This window comes from Lontra canadensis, unplaced genomic scaffold, assembly GCF_010015895.1.
Source record: "Lontra canadensis isolate GAN:19392208 unplaced genomic scaffold, GSC_riverotter_1.0 scaffold70, whole genome shotgun sequence".
NCBI lineage: Eukaryota > Metazoa > Chordata > Mammalia > Carnivora > Mustelidae > Lontra > Lontra canadensis.
The window spans coordinates 3420632-3439918 of NW_022631064.1; the positions used below are offsets into that span (position 1 = coordinate 3420632).

Genomic DNA, 19287 nt, shown 5'->3' on the forward strand with positions numbered 1-19287 from the left:
CCACATTAAGCTCCTTGCTCAGCAGGGAGCCCATTTCTCCCTCTGCCTGCTGCTTCCCCTGCTTCTGCTCACTCTCTCTTTCTTTCTGAGAGAGAGAGAAATAAATTAAATAAATAGATAAATGTAATCTTTAAAAAAGAAAACAGAGGTGAAAATCTTTCTGTCTTTGGGGTAGGAAAGGACTTCTTAAATGAAACAACAAAGCACTAACTATAAAAGATTAATTTGTCTAAATTAAAATGAAGACTTTCTGTTCATCAAAAGACTCATTAAAGAAAAGATGAGGTATACACTGAGATAAGATATTTCACTTACTAGAGATTAATATCAAGAATAAAGAACTTTGGGGGCGCTGAGGTGGCTCAGTCGATTAAATGGCTGCCTTCGTCTCGGGTCACGATCCCAGGGTCTTGGGATCGAGCCCCACATCTGGCTCCCTGCTCAGTGGAGAGCCTGCTTCTCCCTCTCCCTCTTCCTGCTGCTCTGCCTACTTGTACTCTCTATCCCAGTGTCAAATAAATAAAACCTTAAAAAAAAAAAAAAAGGAGAAGAAGAAAAATAAAGAACTTTGTGGCGCCTGGGTGGCCCAGTGAGTTAAGCCTCTGCCTTCGGCTCAGGTCATGATCTCAGGGTCCTGGGATTGAGCCCCACATCGGGTTCTCTGCTCAGTAGGGAGCCTGCTTCCCCACCTCTCTCTGCTTGCCTCTCTGCCTATTTGTGATCTCTCTCTATGTCAAATAAATAAATAAAATCTTTAAAAAAAAAAAATAAAGAACTTTTATGAATCAATAGGAAAAGAATCCAGTAGAAGAATGATTAAAAGATGTAATTAGATGTTTCACAGAAGAAGGCATACCCTTGGCCCTGTAATCATTTGAAGATGTGCTTTATCAGTGATATGCATATGTAGATCAAAATAAAAAATTATACTTGAATTAGTTAGTTGCCAACAAACTATGAAGTCTGACAATACCAAGTGTTAAGGAGGATGGGAATCAGCCAGATGTCTTAATATACATTGTTGGTGGGAGTAAAACTGATGAAAAAACGTTGAAAAATAAGTGAAAGTAACATTTTCACCCAAAACCCAGGATTTCCATTCCTAGATACACGTTCCACCTAAATGTATGCATATTTGTACCAAAAATCATGCATGAAAATGTAAGTTGCAGCATTATTCCTAATAGCAAAAACTGGACATAACCCAAACACTTATCTACAAGTGAACATACAAGTAGATATGATATAATCACATAAAACAGAATATTGTAGATCAGTAAAAATTTTAAAAAAGCTATACCAAACAACATAAGTGACCCTTAATAACATAATGAGAAGTCAAAATTGCCAAGCCACACTTTAAGACAGTGGCAGAATTGGGACTAAAAGGTATTAAGTATCATGTATCAGGCATTATGGCAACTACTTTATAAGACTTCCTATTATATATTCTTTCCATTCCACTACCTCATTCAGTTTAAGTCTCAAAATGGGCATGAGCTATTTATTCACTGTTATTATATTTCAGTCAAGTGTTTCATCATAATAACTATGCCAGTTATACCCTGTATTTCTATGTGCATTTCTATATGAATCTGTATTATATATAATATTCATGTCTACAAAGTATAAGAAAATAGCACAATATGAAACAATCTGCCAAATCTTATATTCCACTATACTAATTAAACTTTTTTTAGTCAATTGTAGGAGACAATTTAATATGATATTGCTTGGGTAACATTTTTAGAAAATGTCTCTCACCTGTTCCAAGGGCTCTGAATCACTGTCTTGCGGTAAAGGATAGGGTGCTCCTTGTGATTCCTGAAGCTTTTCTTTTAATTTAACATTTTCTTGTTCTTTTTGAAACAGCTGATCCTGAAGACTAACAACACTTTGCCGGAGCATAGCTTCACTTGATTTTGTGGTTTCAAAGCAAATATGTAATTCATTGTAAAGCTGTTTCAAAAAATATATCCACATTTATTAATAATCAATTAGTAGTCACGTCTATATAAATATGCATACACACATATACATATCTATAAAGACTATATATGACATACTACTTGCCTTGAAGTGATTTTAATACTCTAGAGGGGAAACAAGCTATAAACAGATGAAAAACTAAACAATATAATCCAATAGCAACATAAAACTAGAACTGACATTAAAAAGGCAGTAAGTATTACTGGCCAGTACAATATAGGAAAAGTGTGCTAAACTCCTAAGAAGAATGAAAACACTTTAAAACTAATTATATATTCAACTTAGAGGACTTTATGTAAAAGAAAGGACCTGAACTGAGCTATGATACTATTATAGGAACTGAATGAAAACAAAAAGTCATTCCAAAGGTGGCAGAAATGTGAAAACATTAGGTACAGTTATAAGAAGGGACAGAAAGGAAGCACAAGCTCTATCAGTAACTGAACCCAATATATACATCTGAAAGAAAAACCAAGAGTCTTTCATTGAGAGTTCATTAAGGTTGACTGATACATTCCCATTTTGTATAAATTAACATCTACGGCTGCAGCAGGGGAGGTGAGGGCAGAGGAATAGCAAGAGACCGTCATGCAGTAAGAGCACACAGTGTAGACTCCTGGAAGGTGCACTAGTTCCTGCAGGCAACAGGGGGTCACTGAAGACCTTCAACAGAGTGTGATACAACAGAAGCAATGTTCTGAAGGCATGACAGATAACTTTTCAATTTTTTAACTCAAGGAAACACGAACTTAAAAATTTAAAATGAGAATTTATTAATACTGTGAGACAGCATACGGTATGTATGTAAGTGGTTTCATGTACAGTCACATATGGTTAACAATGGTATTCCAATACTCATGAACTTACATGGTAAGGAAACTCCTAATGATTGTGATATGAGACATAATTCAATTTGTGGTAACTAATTCACATAAAGAATGTATATTTGCTGATGACACTGGGAAAGTGACCCAAGAATTAAGACTTTTCTTTTTTTTTTTTTGAATAAGGCTAATAGTGAGATAGTGAGATCTTTATAACAAAAGCAAAATCCCTCAGGGTTTTTGCTCCAATTTGAGAGTTTGTGAAATCCCCAAGTTCAAAATGATGTAGCTAATACACTAGTTTTTTAGGTTTGCTCATCTAATTGAAGACTGGGAGAATCTTCCATTAGCTGGCCTTGCCTCATGGAAGAAACTTAACTACACAAAAGATGGCAGAGTACTTTTCTGTATATATGCTATACTTTAATTTTTTAAACTGTAAAACTTAATAAGGCTTGTAAAAACCTCTTTTCTTTGTTTTTTTCTTAGACATATACCTTGTCATAAACATAAGATTGGCCAAGCCATTCCTCTGACACAATATGCCCAATATTCTTTTTATATTCTATAAGGGATTGTACCACTATGTTATTATAGTTATTTCAAATAATCCATTTTACTTTACAGCCAATGTCTAAGCAATTTTTACAAAGGAAAGTTGCCATTATGATTTATATAGAATTTCAGGACATGAATTTGTACTTTCCCTCCCAATTACCTTTATACCAGGGAGTATGTCCAATGTCCTGTCCACAGTTGATACCATCAATCTGGGAGGGAGGAGAGAGTAGGAACCTGACCACTTTGAGGAACAATGAAGAGATCAGAGTGGGCCTTATAGTAACCTACCTGAGCTGTGTTGCTGATTTCATGATTGACTTGAGGTGGAAAAGAAAAAAACAAAATGTGGAGGGAAGAGCTAAGGTGTCTAGAGAGATTTGAAGCTAGGATGAATGAAGGTCTGCCTAACAGCATACATACACAGTCACTTACTCAGTTAAAAGATTATATAACTACTTTCTCTCTTACTTGTATGCTTTCTTAATACTAGCCGGCTTTTAACCAGCACAAATTAATCTTTCTGGAAGAAAATAATACAAAAAATAAATATGTAAATATTTAAAATAATAAAGAATTTACAAATAGCTAATTATACCTCATTTTAAAAATATTAAAAAAGGGGGCTCCTGGGTGGCTCAGTGGGTTAAAGCCTCTGCCTTCGGCTCAGGTCATGATCCCAGGGTCCTGGGATCGAGCCCCACATCGGGCTCTCTGCTCAGCGGGGAGCCTGCTTCCTCCTCTCTCTCTGCCTGCCTCTCTGCCTACTTGTGATCTCTGTCAAATAAATAAATAAAATCTTTAAAAACTATATTAAAAAAAGGATTTATAGATTTCAAACATTTGACAGTCTCATGAACATTGATTGTTGCCCAAGAAAAACTCATAGTTTTCCTTCCACTTGCCCAAAGTACAGGAAGAGTGATAGCATGTGGTCAGGATTGAGGACCAATTTACTGACCATTAGTGTCAAGGGTGTGATATATTTCTTTTAGTGTCATGTCTTGGGATCTTTCTTCAAAGTTAATAAGGCTCTTATGAAAGAAATCTTTGTCTTAAAGTCTCTTCTCTTGTCCTCTCTCACGTCTCCCTCCTTTCTTGCTTCTATAACAATGGAAGACTAACTGTTCTCTTCTAATGTTCTCCACTTTGTTCTCTCTGTCATGCAATTTACACAGGTGTACTCCTATTCAGCTGTCCTGGCTTGATCTGATATGACCAGTGGGCAACTCTAAACACTTAGGCAAACTGTCTTTCTCTGAAAATATCCATTCTTCCAGCAGCAGATGGAGAAGAATCAAAAAAGCCTGGAACAGATGATCTAGATCAGCTCTGCTCCAGGAACTGGAACAAACTCTTATTCCTTAGTACTTACTCCAAATACACATTTCCTACTTGCTATTTTCTTTGATGGCTGATTGGACTTCACTTATTCAGTAGCAAGAAGACCACTCAGTTGTAGACTGAGTACAGGGAGCAAAGAGAGCCCTTCAGCCATTTTTAACTCAAGGCCCCAGGCCATCAGTAAACTTGGCTACAAAAAAAAGTCTTCAGGGAGGCTAAGTCTATTTTTATTTCTGAAGTGTTTTTGGGTGACAATGCCTCAGGGTAATAGAAGGTTTATTTCTCTAGGAGATCCCGCAAAAACGCAAAGGTTGAGGATGTTCCAGTCCCCTGTTAAATACCATTTGGTTCTCATCTCATTAAGAACAGTAGAGTAGGTCAGTAAAGTTCTCAAGTGAGTAAATTAGGTAATACTACAAATTAACTCATCCGCATTGGTTTAGGCATTGGAGTTCGTAACTTTTTCTTTATTAGCAGTAACAATTTCTTACAACAGTTTTCAGAGAGGCTCTTTTCTCTACAATTGCTTTCCTCTAATAGTCCATAAAGCCAAAATGGATCAGAATTTTTTCCAAGATTCTGCCCTATGAAAACATTTAATCATATATTTCCATCTATACAAGTATTAATCATTATAATTCATAATCCAGGATGCTTACTATTCTCGATGCTGTTTTCTGTTGAAGAAATTAAAGTTTAAAGAGTTAAGAGAAATTCCAGGGGACAGAATGCAAGTTATCTCCAGGAATAGGACCCCAAACTCCCAAGTTCTTTAATTTTCAGGGACTTAAACCAAAGTACTCTTCTTCCCTTATTTATTTTTTTTTTTAAGATTTTATTTATTTATTTGACAGACAGAGATCACAGGTAGGCAGAGAGGCAGGCAGAGAGAGGAGGAAGCGGGCTCCCCACTTAGCAGAGAGCCCGACGCGGGGCTCGATCCCAGGACCCTGGGATCATGACCTGAGCCGAAGGCAAAGGCCTAACCCACTGAGCCACCCAGGCGCCCCTTCCCTTATTTTTATTAGCGTTAAGGAGCAAGCTATTTTGTTAACCTTAACAATTTTGGAAGTGGATATGCTCTGTGACCCAATGACTAATTTGCTTAAAGAATAAAATTTTCCTTATTTAGTAAGTATACTGTTTGCTATTGTGACTGAGACAATAAATTCTCCCATTGAAAACTCTGTTTGTAGCAGAAAAATTAGGGAAAAAACTCTGATTTAACATGCAGCTTAAACTAAAATAATGTATAACCTAAATCCTTATTTTCCCGAATTGATATTGCCTGCATCATAGAATTATCATTAAAAATAACAAAAAGTGATAAAACACATATTTAGTACCTCAAAGATGTTAGATGGTATAGAAATCATAAAAGTTGATACAATCCCCATCTATACTTAATCAAACACATATATAAATGGCATGCAAATGTAGAAAAAGAATTAAAACTTAGATAAATGGCTACATGCTAAGAGGAAGAAAACATACTAGCTTACTTTCATTTCTCTTGATGGGTGTGTATCCTCCAGAGGAGCCCTCCACATTGTTAGGTTTTGTGTATGAGACTAATGATTTGTTAAGGGAACCTCTGGGAAAATATGACTCAACCCCTTCCCTGTGCTCAATGTTTTTTTCAGTTTTCTCTCTTCATCTTTGTCTCCTCTACACATTCCTCTCAACCTACCACTGAGGGTAACTGATTTTATCTTTTCTGACAATGAAGTGAATACTATGAAATAAACCAACTTAATAAATTGGATAAAGGAGAAGAAATGGGAGGGAAAGCAAAAAAAAAAAAAGAAAATTGACAGAAAGAGGAAAAAGAAACTCTATTAGAAACAGTAAGTTAAGAAAAAGACCTAACTCTTTGAAAAGTAAGTTTAGTAAGAACTGGAGATAAACTATTAGTGTAACTTTTGCTCAACTCACCTGAGTATTACAGCTAAGCCCCAATAATTACTTGTGAGTAATAAAATTAATGTGAAAATATATTTGAAAATCTTACTTTTAAGTAAACAATTTCATCTGGTTGTTGCATGGATTATTAGATTACTCAAATTTATTGGAAAAAATCTAGAAAAATACATGTGGATGAGGAATAAACATAAGTATTAAGTAAAATCCTTCAGGATTAGAATGAATAATTAACTTGATGTAATGAATACTACAGGTCTAAACAGTAGCATACTGTTTATTTTTGAGAAAGAAAGCAGTGTGATCTTTCACAAATTTCAGCATTCTGAATTCCACCACTAACATATTTTTCTGGGAGAAAAACATATATAAGAAAAAAAATCTGAAGAAAGTAAGAAAATTAAAAATTGTAATGCCATAGCAAAATAAAAGAAACTAAATTTTTATAATCAGGAGAATGAGTGGCTGAAGAAGGATGATGGGGATCCTTTTCACAGAGGATGGTAATATGCTAGGATCCCTTTTCACCAGAAAGAATGCAATGGAATCTTTTTTTTTTTTTTTTTTTAAGTAAACTCTATACTCAATAGGGGCTGGAACTCATGACCCTGAGATCCATGCTCTACTGATCCAGTCAGCCAGGTCCCCAGCAATGGAATCCTTTAAGTAACATTTAACTTATATATCAAGATAAATTTTCCACCATTAAAATTATTGAACATTGAAAGAATTTTGATAAGAATGAACAATGGAAGTTTATAGAATCTATTTGCAGAATCCTTTAAAGATAGGACCACATTATTCCATGTATAATGGAACTATACAGTGGGCTTTATAAAAGAGTTTAATATTGTGGGTTCCGAACCCAAGATTATGTAGATTTGAATTCTACCACCTTTCAACAATACTTTTAGCCACAGCTACTTGGTCTATAAAATAATAAGGAATAATAATACACCACACAGGGTTGATATGAAACTTAAACAGTGAAACAAAAGGCCTTTTCCCAGTTGTTGATACACAATAAGCTCAACAAATGTTAACCATTATTATATGGTTGTTGGACATGACTTAATTTGGACCTCAGTCCACATAACACATTTCTGAAATAATGTGTATAAATGGAAACACAGATTCTCCTTGGCTTATCATAAAATTTTATATTCTTTACTTAGGATCATGCCCCAACTGGATAGCGTTTCTACTTGTTTTCTTAGTTTCTCCATACTTTTATACCATTCAGAACCATTTACTCACCCAAATAGTTAAAAGTTAAATGGGCTGGGATGATATTTAAATTAAGATAGAAAAAATATGCCTACAAAGCTTAAAAATAGTTCCACTGGAAAAAAAGTCTATGATTTTTTTAAACTGCACAATCCAAAGTGGAATATCATTGTATACAACTCCTTAAGGTTCAATAATTTAACACTTCTGGATCATTTCTCAAGTGGCAGGCAAGTCGCCTTCAAACTTCATGATCCCCTGTGCATTCTCAACATTTACAAACTTAAACAAAACTATCTTTATGTATGAACTAACTAAGAATAAACTGTATGCTATTAAATGTTCTTACTGGCTTTTTCATAAAAGGAATGGTTCCCTGCCCCTATGGGTGTTGTGCCTCTGTGTCTATGTCTGCATAATCAATATTCTCTAATGAATACTAATAGTCTGAACTGACAATAAAGAGAGATGTTTATTGCAGTTTTACTTATAATAGTAAAAAGTTTTTAAAAACAGTAGTAAAAAATTTAAACAAAGTACATTATTATCGACACTGGAAATATGGTTAAATAGATTATATTATTATTTCCAAAGTAGTTATATGTCATGATATTGTTTTAATATAATGTAGTAAAGTAATGAAGTTAAAGATATTAGAGTATCCACAGATATGTCAAAATGCATTTTAAAAAACTGGAAGGAAATATTTGAATGTTAACAATATTTGCCTCTTAGAGATGGAATTATTTTTAAAAATTTTTTATTTTTATGAATAACTATTTACACGTAGACTAGCAAGGGAAAAATAATTGTAATATTTACTAACCACAGGCAAATTTTACAAAATATAAATAAATAATCAAGGACTTCTGAATTGAGTGTAGTTAAGTATACTAATAAAAACCTTATGAATAGGGGTGCCTGGGTGGCTCAGATGGTTAAGCGTCTGCCTTCAGCTCAGGTCATGATCTCCAGGTCCTGGGATCAAGTCCTATGACAGGCTCCCAGCTCCCAGCTCAGCAGGGAGTTTGCGTCTCCTTCTCCCACTATCTCTCTCTCTCTCTATCAAAGGAATAAATAAAATCTTCAAAAATAAAAAAAAAATTTTTTAATAAACTTATGAATGAACGACTATAAGGACCTAGAATAACTTTCAAATTAAAATACTACAATGAGAATTAAAATTTCAGAAAGAGCATCTAGTCAAAAATTAGTTAAGTTTCCTCCTACAGTACACTCCTAAGAGGTAACTTCTGAGGAACAAGAAAAAAGGAAAAGGAATTCAAAGCGGAGAAAAAAGAGGACAAAAAAGAAACTAGACATAAAAGAAAGTAAACCAGATCTTTAAAGCAGCAGATGTCAATTTGCTTTTTTTTTTTCCCACCTCTATACTATTCATAAGCACAACATATTCCCATCACCTTTCTCATTATCTAGAATGATTCTTGGAGCAGATGGTCTTAATCCTGGGCAAATGTGTGTGTCAGGTTTCAAAAAGTATTCCAGATCAAGGCTGAAGTTATGACAAGTTCTCCAAATTAGAGTGATAAGCTCTACCTCTCCAAATTTAGTAAGGGTTTTGACTAGGGAATTTATGGCTTGAGGTAGAGTTCATACAAGAAGAGTTATTAAGAAACTAATTCATTTCACCGATGTCTTATCTTCTCAGAATAAATATCACTGGTATCACTTCATCAAGGAGAGTCTCTTATCCCTAACCTAGGACAGGAACAGGCCGCAGGTACGTACTTCTACTATTACAACATACATCATTCTTACTCCTCCTACTCAGTATCAGTGAGCAAGTAGATTTTATGCTGTAAGATGTAAAGAATAAAGGCAATAAAAAGGCTTACCTATGCAGATAACAGGGGACAGTGTTTAGGCAGTGAAAGCAAGTGCAAAGACCTTAAGGTCTTTGGATGTTCAAGGGAAAAGGCAGAATTAAGTGTGGCTGCAGTGGAGAGATTAAGGAGAAGAAATGGCAAAGATGAGATCAGAAAGGTGATACAGAGCCAGATCATGTACAGTCTCTCAGGTTGTAGTAAGAACTTGGGTTTTTTACTTTTATGAGACAGGAAACCACTGGAGGGAGCTGAATAAAGGATTTAATTTGACTTAGGAAGTTTAAGCAAAAACATCCAGGCATCTGTGTTGAGAATGGACTCAAAGGGGATTAAGGTCAGGAGCACAGAAACAAAATGGGAAACTACTGCAGTAGCCCACGTAATACATGAGAGTGGTTTGGACAGAATGGTGACAGCACAGATGGTGAAAGTAGCAGAATTTCAAACACATACTGAAGGCAGAGTGCACAGAGTTTAGTTTTGAAGATGTGAGGTCTGAGCTGCCCATTAGGCATCTAGTTAAGAAGTTAAGAAATGTTAAGGAGACAATTACATATATTCTTTCCTAAAGTTCAGGTTAAAGATGCAGAGTAGATAATCAAATTTGGGGGGCATCAGCATATGGACAATTTTGATTTTGAAAGCACAGGTGACTGGATAAAATCAACTAGGGTGTGAGTTTAAACACAGGGGAAAAAAAAGACATCCTAAGATATGGGCCTGAGACATAACATTGAGGTGACATGGAGACAAGGAAAAAACCAGAAAGGAACAGAAAAGGAACAGCTAGAGCTGAAGGAAGAAAGCGACACAATCCCAAGTGCCTGCAAGCCAGGAGGGAAAGAAAAAAAAGAAAGTATTTTCTAGGCATGGAGAGTCATTAATTGAGACACATGTTGCCAATAAGTGAAATAAGATAAAGACTGATATATGATCATTGAACTGAGCAATGCGGGGGTCACAGGTAATTCTGAAGAGAAATTTTAGCAGCAGGAAAGGGACAAACACTTGACTGGAGCTGGTTCAAGAGAGAAGAGGACAGAGGTGAACTTTGAGAAAACGTAAGTCTTTCAAGGAATATTGCTGGAAAAGGAAAGAAAGAGAAGGAAGGGAAGAAAAGGAATATAGTAAGGTCAATACATGTTCCCTACTGTGTGTTTTGTTCTCTCCCCCAGATCAGAGACATATCAGCCTATTTGTCTGTGAAGATGAAAAAAATGATGCTATAGAAGCGAGGGGAAACATCTTCTGTGGACAAGTTTATAACAACAAAAAGTTGGAGAGGGAGACCTTAATAATCCTAAAATTAGACTGTAAATCCACACTATATATACTCATGCTGGAAGACTAAGAGGAGCAGGAAGAGAGCCAGAGCTCTATGGACTGTCATGGAAATACATCCAAGGGCATATCACTTAAAAAATGACAAGTTAAAGCACAGTAAGAATAGTGTAAGTTCATAAATATTAAAATTATAATATGCCTACATTGGTGGTATGTGTGTACGTACACACACACACACAGAGTCCCTAATGCAGGAAAACCTGGAATGACTACTCAGATGACTACCCCTGGGGAGGGGATGAAATGAGCCAGGGTGAGTGGAAGGGTATGACTCTGTTAGACGACCACTATCAGGACTTCTGTAGTATCATTTCAATAGCTTATAATAATTATTCTTGTAATGGTTGCATATTTAACAAAATGACTTAAAAATATTCTGTTCTTCTAGAGATACTCTTGGATACATTCAAATATTAAGAGTGGTTGCTTCTGAGGCAAGGGCTTCTGGTACAAGTGCAGAAGACTACTGTTTTGTCTCATACACTTGTTTAGCACAAGCACATAAGTAATACTTTGGTAACAATTATTTTAGTTAAAAATGCTTAAGTATTCAGCTGTTCAAAATGATGTAGAAGCTGCAAAAGTTCTCAGGTAGGTTATAAAAGAGATGATTGCTCTCTGCAGAGGTTGCTAAGGAAAAATCAACAAAAAACAATTAAGGCTGAAACATTTTGTCTCAAATTTTTAGTTAACAATTTAAAAAAATAGCACACAAGATTGAAAAATGAAATAGCAAAGGAAACAATGCCTTTTTCCTCCTCTTTACCAAGTTCTTGCTTGCTGAGAGTAGAAACAGAAAAAGAAGTATAAGCACATAAGAGAAAAGGGTATGAGGCTTATTACCAAGCAACTTTAAAGACATATTTGAATATAAATTGCCATAGTGGGGGACTTTTAAGCAAAAATTAAGAGAGAGAAATGTTTGAGGTAAATATACAAATGAAAAATATGAAAATAATTCAAGTTACTAATAATAACCAGCATTTCAAGTCATTTAGCAATGGAGGCTAGTTTAGAAGCAAAAGCGTACTGGGCAATCCCACCACACAAAACAAAAAGGTGAAGCTGCTCTCTTCCAAGTGCAGAGAACAGGCATTACCCTTTCACTTGACGTTGGCCACATCCTGGAATACAGAATACACAGTGAAAACCACTGTTCCAAAGCATTATTTAAAAATATACACTTAGGGGTGCGAGAGTGGCTCAGTCGGCTGAGCGTCCCACTCTTGATTTTGGCTCAGGTCTTGATCTCATGGCTGTGGGATCGAACCCCACGTGGAGCTCTGCGATCAGTGGGAAGTCAGCTTGTCTCCCTCTCTCTCCCACTGCCCCTCCTCCCCTGCTCTCTTGCTCTCTTAAATAAATAAATAAATACCTCTTTAAAAATATATGGGTTTAAAGTTTACTTAATATTTACTATTACTACTGACATAAAACGTTAATTATAGATACTGGATTTTCATGGTCCTTTTTAGGAGAAGAGTGAGTTAAACAGAAAAAAATAACACAGATTTCCCTATTTAACCACTCTAAGCTTTGGCTGCCTCAACTATTACAACCAAATAAAATCATTCTTGTAAGACTGACCAATACAGAAACTAAATTATTTCTATAAATAATTTGGTACACTACACAAAACAATAAAAGTGTTTTTGTTTTTTTTTTTAATTACTAGTCATAATTATTGTTGCTGAGTCAGTCAGCATACCTAAATAGCTGGGTAAGCCTTCTGGAGAGGCTCCTAAAACAACTGTTAAGTAAAATGACTATTTAAAAGAAACACACAAAACAGAGAAAAATCCTTGGAGAGTACTGATCCTGAGGACCTCATCAGCATACCCAATTGGGTTTGTGCAGGTTGGCCAATAAAACAATGCACAAAATTCTAAAATGAAAGACTGCTTTAGGTCATAAACTAGAATCATAATTGATGAATAATTTCTCATAATAGAAGGCTATGTAAGTCCAATCCCCCTAGTCCTTCTTGGTTTGGGAGTTATAGTCAGGTATGTTTTATAGTAGATGTCAAAATTCCAATTTATAAAAACAATATCCCATAGAGTAAATTTGCTTCTATATTTTAAATATTTCAGCTTTAGTGGCCATAAAGAAAAGTCAAAAAAATTTCAAATATTACCAGATTGAATTATATTTCATTTTTAATTCTGAAGAACCATATAAAAGGAAATAGTAAAGAACTGTTGAAATTGGAAAATATTTGAATTCTATATATTTTTAGAAGTTCATACATATAAATTTACATTTTTATGACAGAATAAAAGCATACTTTTTGATATGATATACTTTCAGCTGTGTGAACATCCTCCTGATTCCTCAGGACTTTCTGCGTGTCCATATTCAGAACCTGAAGCTGCTGGATCAGCTCTGCCTGCTGGGCTGTATGCACACTGTTCTGCTTGTAAACGTTCTGCAGCTCCTGCAGCTCCTTCCTGTGCAAAGGAAGCAATAAATAGAGAGAGGCAGGAATAAAGATCATCTCAGCTAAATAACTGTATTCATTGAAGGTTATAGATCGTCTTCCAGTTCTCTCATCTACTGTTTTTCACTGCAGGCAAACATATTAATAAAAGAAATAACATATAAAGTATTTAATATTTCTCACATACACCTAGAAAGTGTTGATAGAATGAATATGACTTTCAAAGCCAAATACTTATCAATTTTTTATAGCTTGATGGTAATAAAAACCCTGGATATACAGACATTATACCACCTTCTTATTGAAAGTAAGTTACACTTCAGTTCCAAGAACTGATACGTACCGATGTCAACAATAGTTATCAGTTATGAATAGTGGGTAAGTCAGAATTTCACTGTACACTATACAGAACTTTAAATGCATTAAAAGTAATCCCAAAAGGCAAGTAAAGTTTCAAACCAAAGTTCCTTAAAGGTTTGCAACCTCAGGGGTTTGGACTGGGATTCCTGTGACTCTTCTAATCTAGACTGAAGAAGAGATGGGGAGGGTGGAGAGCCAGAAGGAAGGAGAGCAACACAAGGTAGACACCAGTCCTTCTACCCCACCCAGGGTGCAAGTGCTAAGGAGGAGGATAAACGAACTGAGGGTGGCGGTAATGATGACACTAAGAGTCCAGGAAAACTATGCTTCTGGGAAAGAAGTTACCAGAGTTCTGTGGTAGTGAATCCTATGTGACACACATCATATAAAACTGGAGTGTATTTTGTAGGTTCAATTGGAAGAGAAAACCACAGAGATACATTTCACAGAAATACACTTTATAATATGTATTCCAGAGACTGTATTTTTTAATGGAACTTTTTAAACCTATTAACTTCAAACTGATAATTCATTCTCATTAAGTCTTAAGAGAAAGAAGGAACAAAAGAGATACACAAATGGTTATTGAAATGGATGAAAATCCACATGGGAGAATGGCTCTGCTTTTTAGAGGTTTAGAATACTGCTTTTCAAAAACAACAACAACCCTTGCACCCATACAGATAGCTGTACATAAACCACCTGTCTCAGTCCTTTCTGACCACTACAGCAAAGTATCAGACCCTGGGTAGTTTTACAAACAATAGAAATTTGTTTTTCATAGTTCTGGAGTCTGGAGGTCAGTAATCAGAGTGCAAAGTTAGGACCCTCTTCTTAGTAGTAGACTTCCTGTTGTATCTTCACAGGGTAGACAGACATTAGGGAGCTCTGGGAGGTCTCTTTTATAAGAATACTAATTCCGGGACGCCTGGGTGGCTCAGTTGGTTAAGCAGCTGCCTTCAGCTCAGCTCATGATCCCAGCGTCCTGGGATCGAGTCCCACATCGGGCTCCTTGCTCGGCAGGGAGCCTGCTTCTCCCTCTGTCTCTGCCTGCCTCTCTGTCTGCCTGTGCTCGCTCGCTCTCGCTCCCTCTCTCTGACAAATAAATAAATTAAAACTTTAAAAAAAAAAAAAAAGAACACTAATCCCATTCATGAGGACTGTATCCTCACCACCTAAAGACCTCCCAAAGGCCCCCTTCCTAACACCATCACATTATGTATTAGAATTTTAACATATTCATTTTGGGTGGATAAAAATATTCAGACTATAGCATCATCTTTCTGTAACTCTTCGAAAAAAACAAAACTTGCTGTAAATAACAGCCCAAAATCAGGAGAGGACAAACAAGAGAATCAATAATGGCACAATGCCTGCAGGATAGGTAGTGCTCAAAGAGAAGGGGAGAAGAGACCCACAGTAGTAATGCTCGCTGAGTACTACCATTTTTCAAGAATAACACTGGTAAAAACTATGGAAGAAGATAGGCTAAAATTCTATCAGGTTATATAGTCAAAATATACGTTAGCGAGGAGACCTAAGGAAATATTGCATTTAGAATGGGGACATGATAAAGATAAAAAACACCATTTTTTCGGTGCAATGTGAAACAAAACAAATTCACTTCTCCTCCAATGCTAGAAGACATTTGTTATTTCTTAAAGAGAAGATCACTATTTGGCTTGCATTTAAGGGTCATGTGGAACAAAATATATGTATATTTAATCAGAAAAAAACATACTCAAGGGGTGCCTACATGGCTCAGTCAGTTGAGCATATGCCTTCAGCTCAGTCTTGATCACAGGGTCCTGGGATGGAGCCTGCTGCGGGCTCCCTGCTAGTGGGGAGTCTGTTTCTCCCTCTACCCCACCCCACACCCTGCTCATGCTCTCTTTCACTCTCCCTCCCTCATGTAAATGAATAAAATATTTAAAAAGAAAAAAAAGAACATACTCAAGAGTAGGGAAACACTCATACTACGAGGCACCTGAGGATTAAAAATCAACTAAGGGAACAGCATATTGCTGTCTCTCATCTCATGCTATGTCCTGGGCACACTCCCAGAAGTGGAGTGGAAGCATCATCTTACACTATTACACTCTACCTCTGTGTCTCCCCATGCCACCTTCTGAAAAGTAGATGAGATCAGGGTACACCAATGTTGCAAATATGAAATGTGGAACTTGACTGGTATCAAAGTAAGCAACAAACAAAGCTTACAAAAGGCATACCTCTAGACCACTAGCAAACACTGAATTTGTCTAGATCTTTCCTTATTTGGAAACGAGTAAAGAAAAACAAACCGGACTTATTAAAAGAAGAGTACTAAGAATTAAGAAAAAAGGAATTTCATTGTACATACTCAGAGGAAAAGTATACCTCTGAGAAGTTACTGAAGGAATTAGAAGGAAGATCTAGAAAAAGTATGAATAAGAAATTATCACATCTCTCTGAATTATCAACAGAAAGACAAGATGTGAAGATGATCTTAATAAAGTTATGGGGACTTTTTTGTTTACTGCTATAAACAGTGCACCTAAGACAGTTCCTGTCCCTTATTATATTTGTTAGTGTGGCAGACACATCTTACGCTTATGTTCAGATTCAGCCTACACCTGACTCTTAACAATCTCATTCGCTTGCTCTGTCTCAGCTTATTAACTACCACTTCCACCTATGAAATTTACAGAGCTCATCTGGCTCCATAACTTGAAATCCACCAGCTGCATTCCTAGCATGTTTGTGCCATTTCCAGGTTGGGATAAATGCTACAACACAGGCATGGCATAAGCGACTTCTACCAGTGAAAGAGAACACAAGAAAAAACCAGATAACTTTTCGCTTTCTCTTTTTCCATCTAATGGATGGCTCTAGAGCATGGTTTCTCTCCCACAGTCTGTCAAAAATCAAACTGGGTAGCAAATTCAGTGTACCTGCTGTCTCCTCAGGGCTCACCATAAAGCAGGAGCCAGCACAATAAAGCATTTCCTTGAATCACTTTTTATCCTTGCCTGTCTCCTCCTCCTTCTCTTACTTTCCCCTGGAATTCAATCTCCCAAGTAAGTAATCAGGACTTAATGCTTCCCTCAGGCTCTGTTTTCTAGGATATATGGCATAAGATAGTTATTAAATGGATGAAATGAAAAGCATAACATAAAGATTGCTAAAAAAAAAAGATGCCATGATAGTATCAAAACACATAATGAGAGCAATTATAAGGAAAATAAAAGCTACGGAAAATAAAATTAATTGGTAGTATCAAACCTGAGAAGTTCTTGTAAGCACGGATGAAAAGGAGTACGGGGAGGTGTGGCTTGAACTAACACAGTGCTGGGAACAAACATTTTCTCCTATCTCAAGAAGAATGTTAAGTTCTGTTAAAAATACTGGGTTCCCAAAAGATAAATCTTGAGTGATCTTTCAGTTACAGTGATGCTATCTAAGGGATTGAGTGGGGCATGGGATAAATTAGGAATATCCCTGTAGAGATCAAGTTTGATACCAAAGACTGACAGAGGGTTTCAGGCAGCTTCTCTACGTTATTTTGCAGTTTAAAAAAAATCTTGATGGTTTACAAAAACAGAGATTTACCGCTTGTTCACATTGCAGGTGGCTTTCTGCTATTCTAAGACACATACTGCAGCCGCAGACTGCATTAGAAATATGACACTCTGGTGGAAGAGGTCAAAAAGCAAAGGCAAATCAGGGAATGACTTTTAACACATTAGGACATGGCATATGTTACTTTCACCCTTGTCCCACAGGCCAAAATGAATCCCACGGCTAAAGCTGATGCTAGTGCGGGAGAAAGCATACCCTGGCAACACGGCAAGCCCTGATGAAAACAGGCCCCTGAGATGAATCAAAATAAGTCCAGGAATGAACACATCAAAAGTAAAAAGTTTAGTGATGAGCACTGAAGCAAAACATAGGACTAATCCTAAACGTCTTTGGTCACTGTGGTTATAAATGCTATATATCTTGAGACCCAAAATCAGGGGGAATTAAAATGGTTGAATGTAATGTTCTATTTTCCAAAGTTTACATAGCAGCGTGTCAAACAAAATAAAGATGATATGTAGTTTTAAGAAAAATGACACTGACCTCCAAAGTTTTTCATGTCATTCTGGTCCTAGCTTTAGAGAGAGAGAGAGAGTGGTTTTTATAGAGAAAATATTTATTTCTCTCAATTTCACATCAGTGTCTTATTGTTCCACTGTACCACCAAAAACTAAAGTCTACTTATTAAGAGAACATGTTCAATATAGTCCTTTTTATCTAAAAACTTTTGTCCACTTAATCTTCAACCTATAAATACAAATTAAGGAAAATCTAGGATGATTCTCACAAAATTTTAATGGTTGTTACTTCTCCAGAGTTGTATTTTAAGTGTAATACTTTTCCTCTATCTTCTTTGTACTTCACAGTACTGCATAGATTTTTAAAATAATTCTTATGTGTCATTATAGTTAATAATTATATACTTGCTGTTTACTATCATAAAAATGTAAACAAAAATAAAGAACAGCAATATTAATTTCATAAGAATTCGAATCCAAGGCAAAAAAAATTACAAACCAAAAAAGTAAAATTCACAGTAAAACAAAAGAACTGTGAACACTTTACCCATGAAATGATAGCACATCAAACAAGTACAGCAAAAAACTAAAAGCAATAAAAGTAAAATCAGTTGGAAACTATATGGGAAGGAAATATTCCATTTAAAACAGTAACAAAAACATAAAATAGCTATAAATAAATTTAACAACAAATGTCAAAACCCTTTGGAAACTTAAAACACCTTCTAAGGACACAAAGGTACTGAAAGAAATGGAATGGCATACCATCCTCTAAGACAGGAAGACTGGCATCATTAAGATGTCCATTCTTCTCAGGCTTACTTGTAAATTTGATGCTCTAACTAAATACTAAACAAGAAATAAGCAAGTTCACTCTAAATTTTTGCCAAAAAATTAATAAGCAATAAATGCCAGGAGAGCTCTGAAAAAGAACAGTGATGGAGAATGCACACCTACTCTCCAAAGTTCACCATCTTTACCCTCTTATCTAGTCCTCTAGTCTAAGAGGCTGACCTCCACAGACTGCATTATACTGGTCCCTTATCCTCCACCTCTGACTGAATTTGATTAGTTGGAGTGCTCGCTGGTGATGAAAGAGGGTCAATGAGAAAAAAAGATCCAGGAATTTCTTTTCCTGACTCTGTCTTTGCTGAGCCACAGGTGGCAGTGTCAATGTTTCTGTATCTAAAGACACTTCTCCTAATATGCAGCCTCTCTCCCAGGATAATTTTTTTTTTTTTTTTTTTTTTTAACAGAGATCTGGAAAGAGCTTATTTCCTTGCTCCTTCTGGTCTGGGAGTGGTAACAGATTCCAGTTGTTGATAATCTAAATCTCAATATCTATTTGGAGAGAA

The 19287-nt window shown here is 36.0% G+C and overlaps 1 protein-coding gene across 7 annotated transcripts in view; it reads right to left on the reverse strand.

Moving 5' to 3' along the window:
* CNTLN (centlein) overlaps positions 1–19287 on the reverse strand; it is a 307186-nt gene that overhangs the window by 189019 nt on the left and 98880 nt on the right. For 6 of the 7 annotated variants that reach the window (XM_032880530.1, XM_032880532.1, XM_032880533.1 and 3 more), the window contains exons 7-8: positions 13341–13503; positions 1765–1959 (exon numbers count right to left, since the gene is read on the reverse strand). In XM_032880530.1, the coding sequence (XP_032736421.1) occupies positions 1765–1959; positions 13341–13503 (358 nt within the window). The remainder of the gene's footprint in view (positions 1–1764; positions 1960–13340; positions 13504–19287) is intronic. The other variant, XM_032880534.1, reaches the window with a different exon arrangement.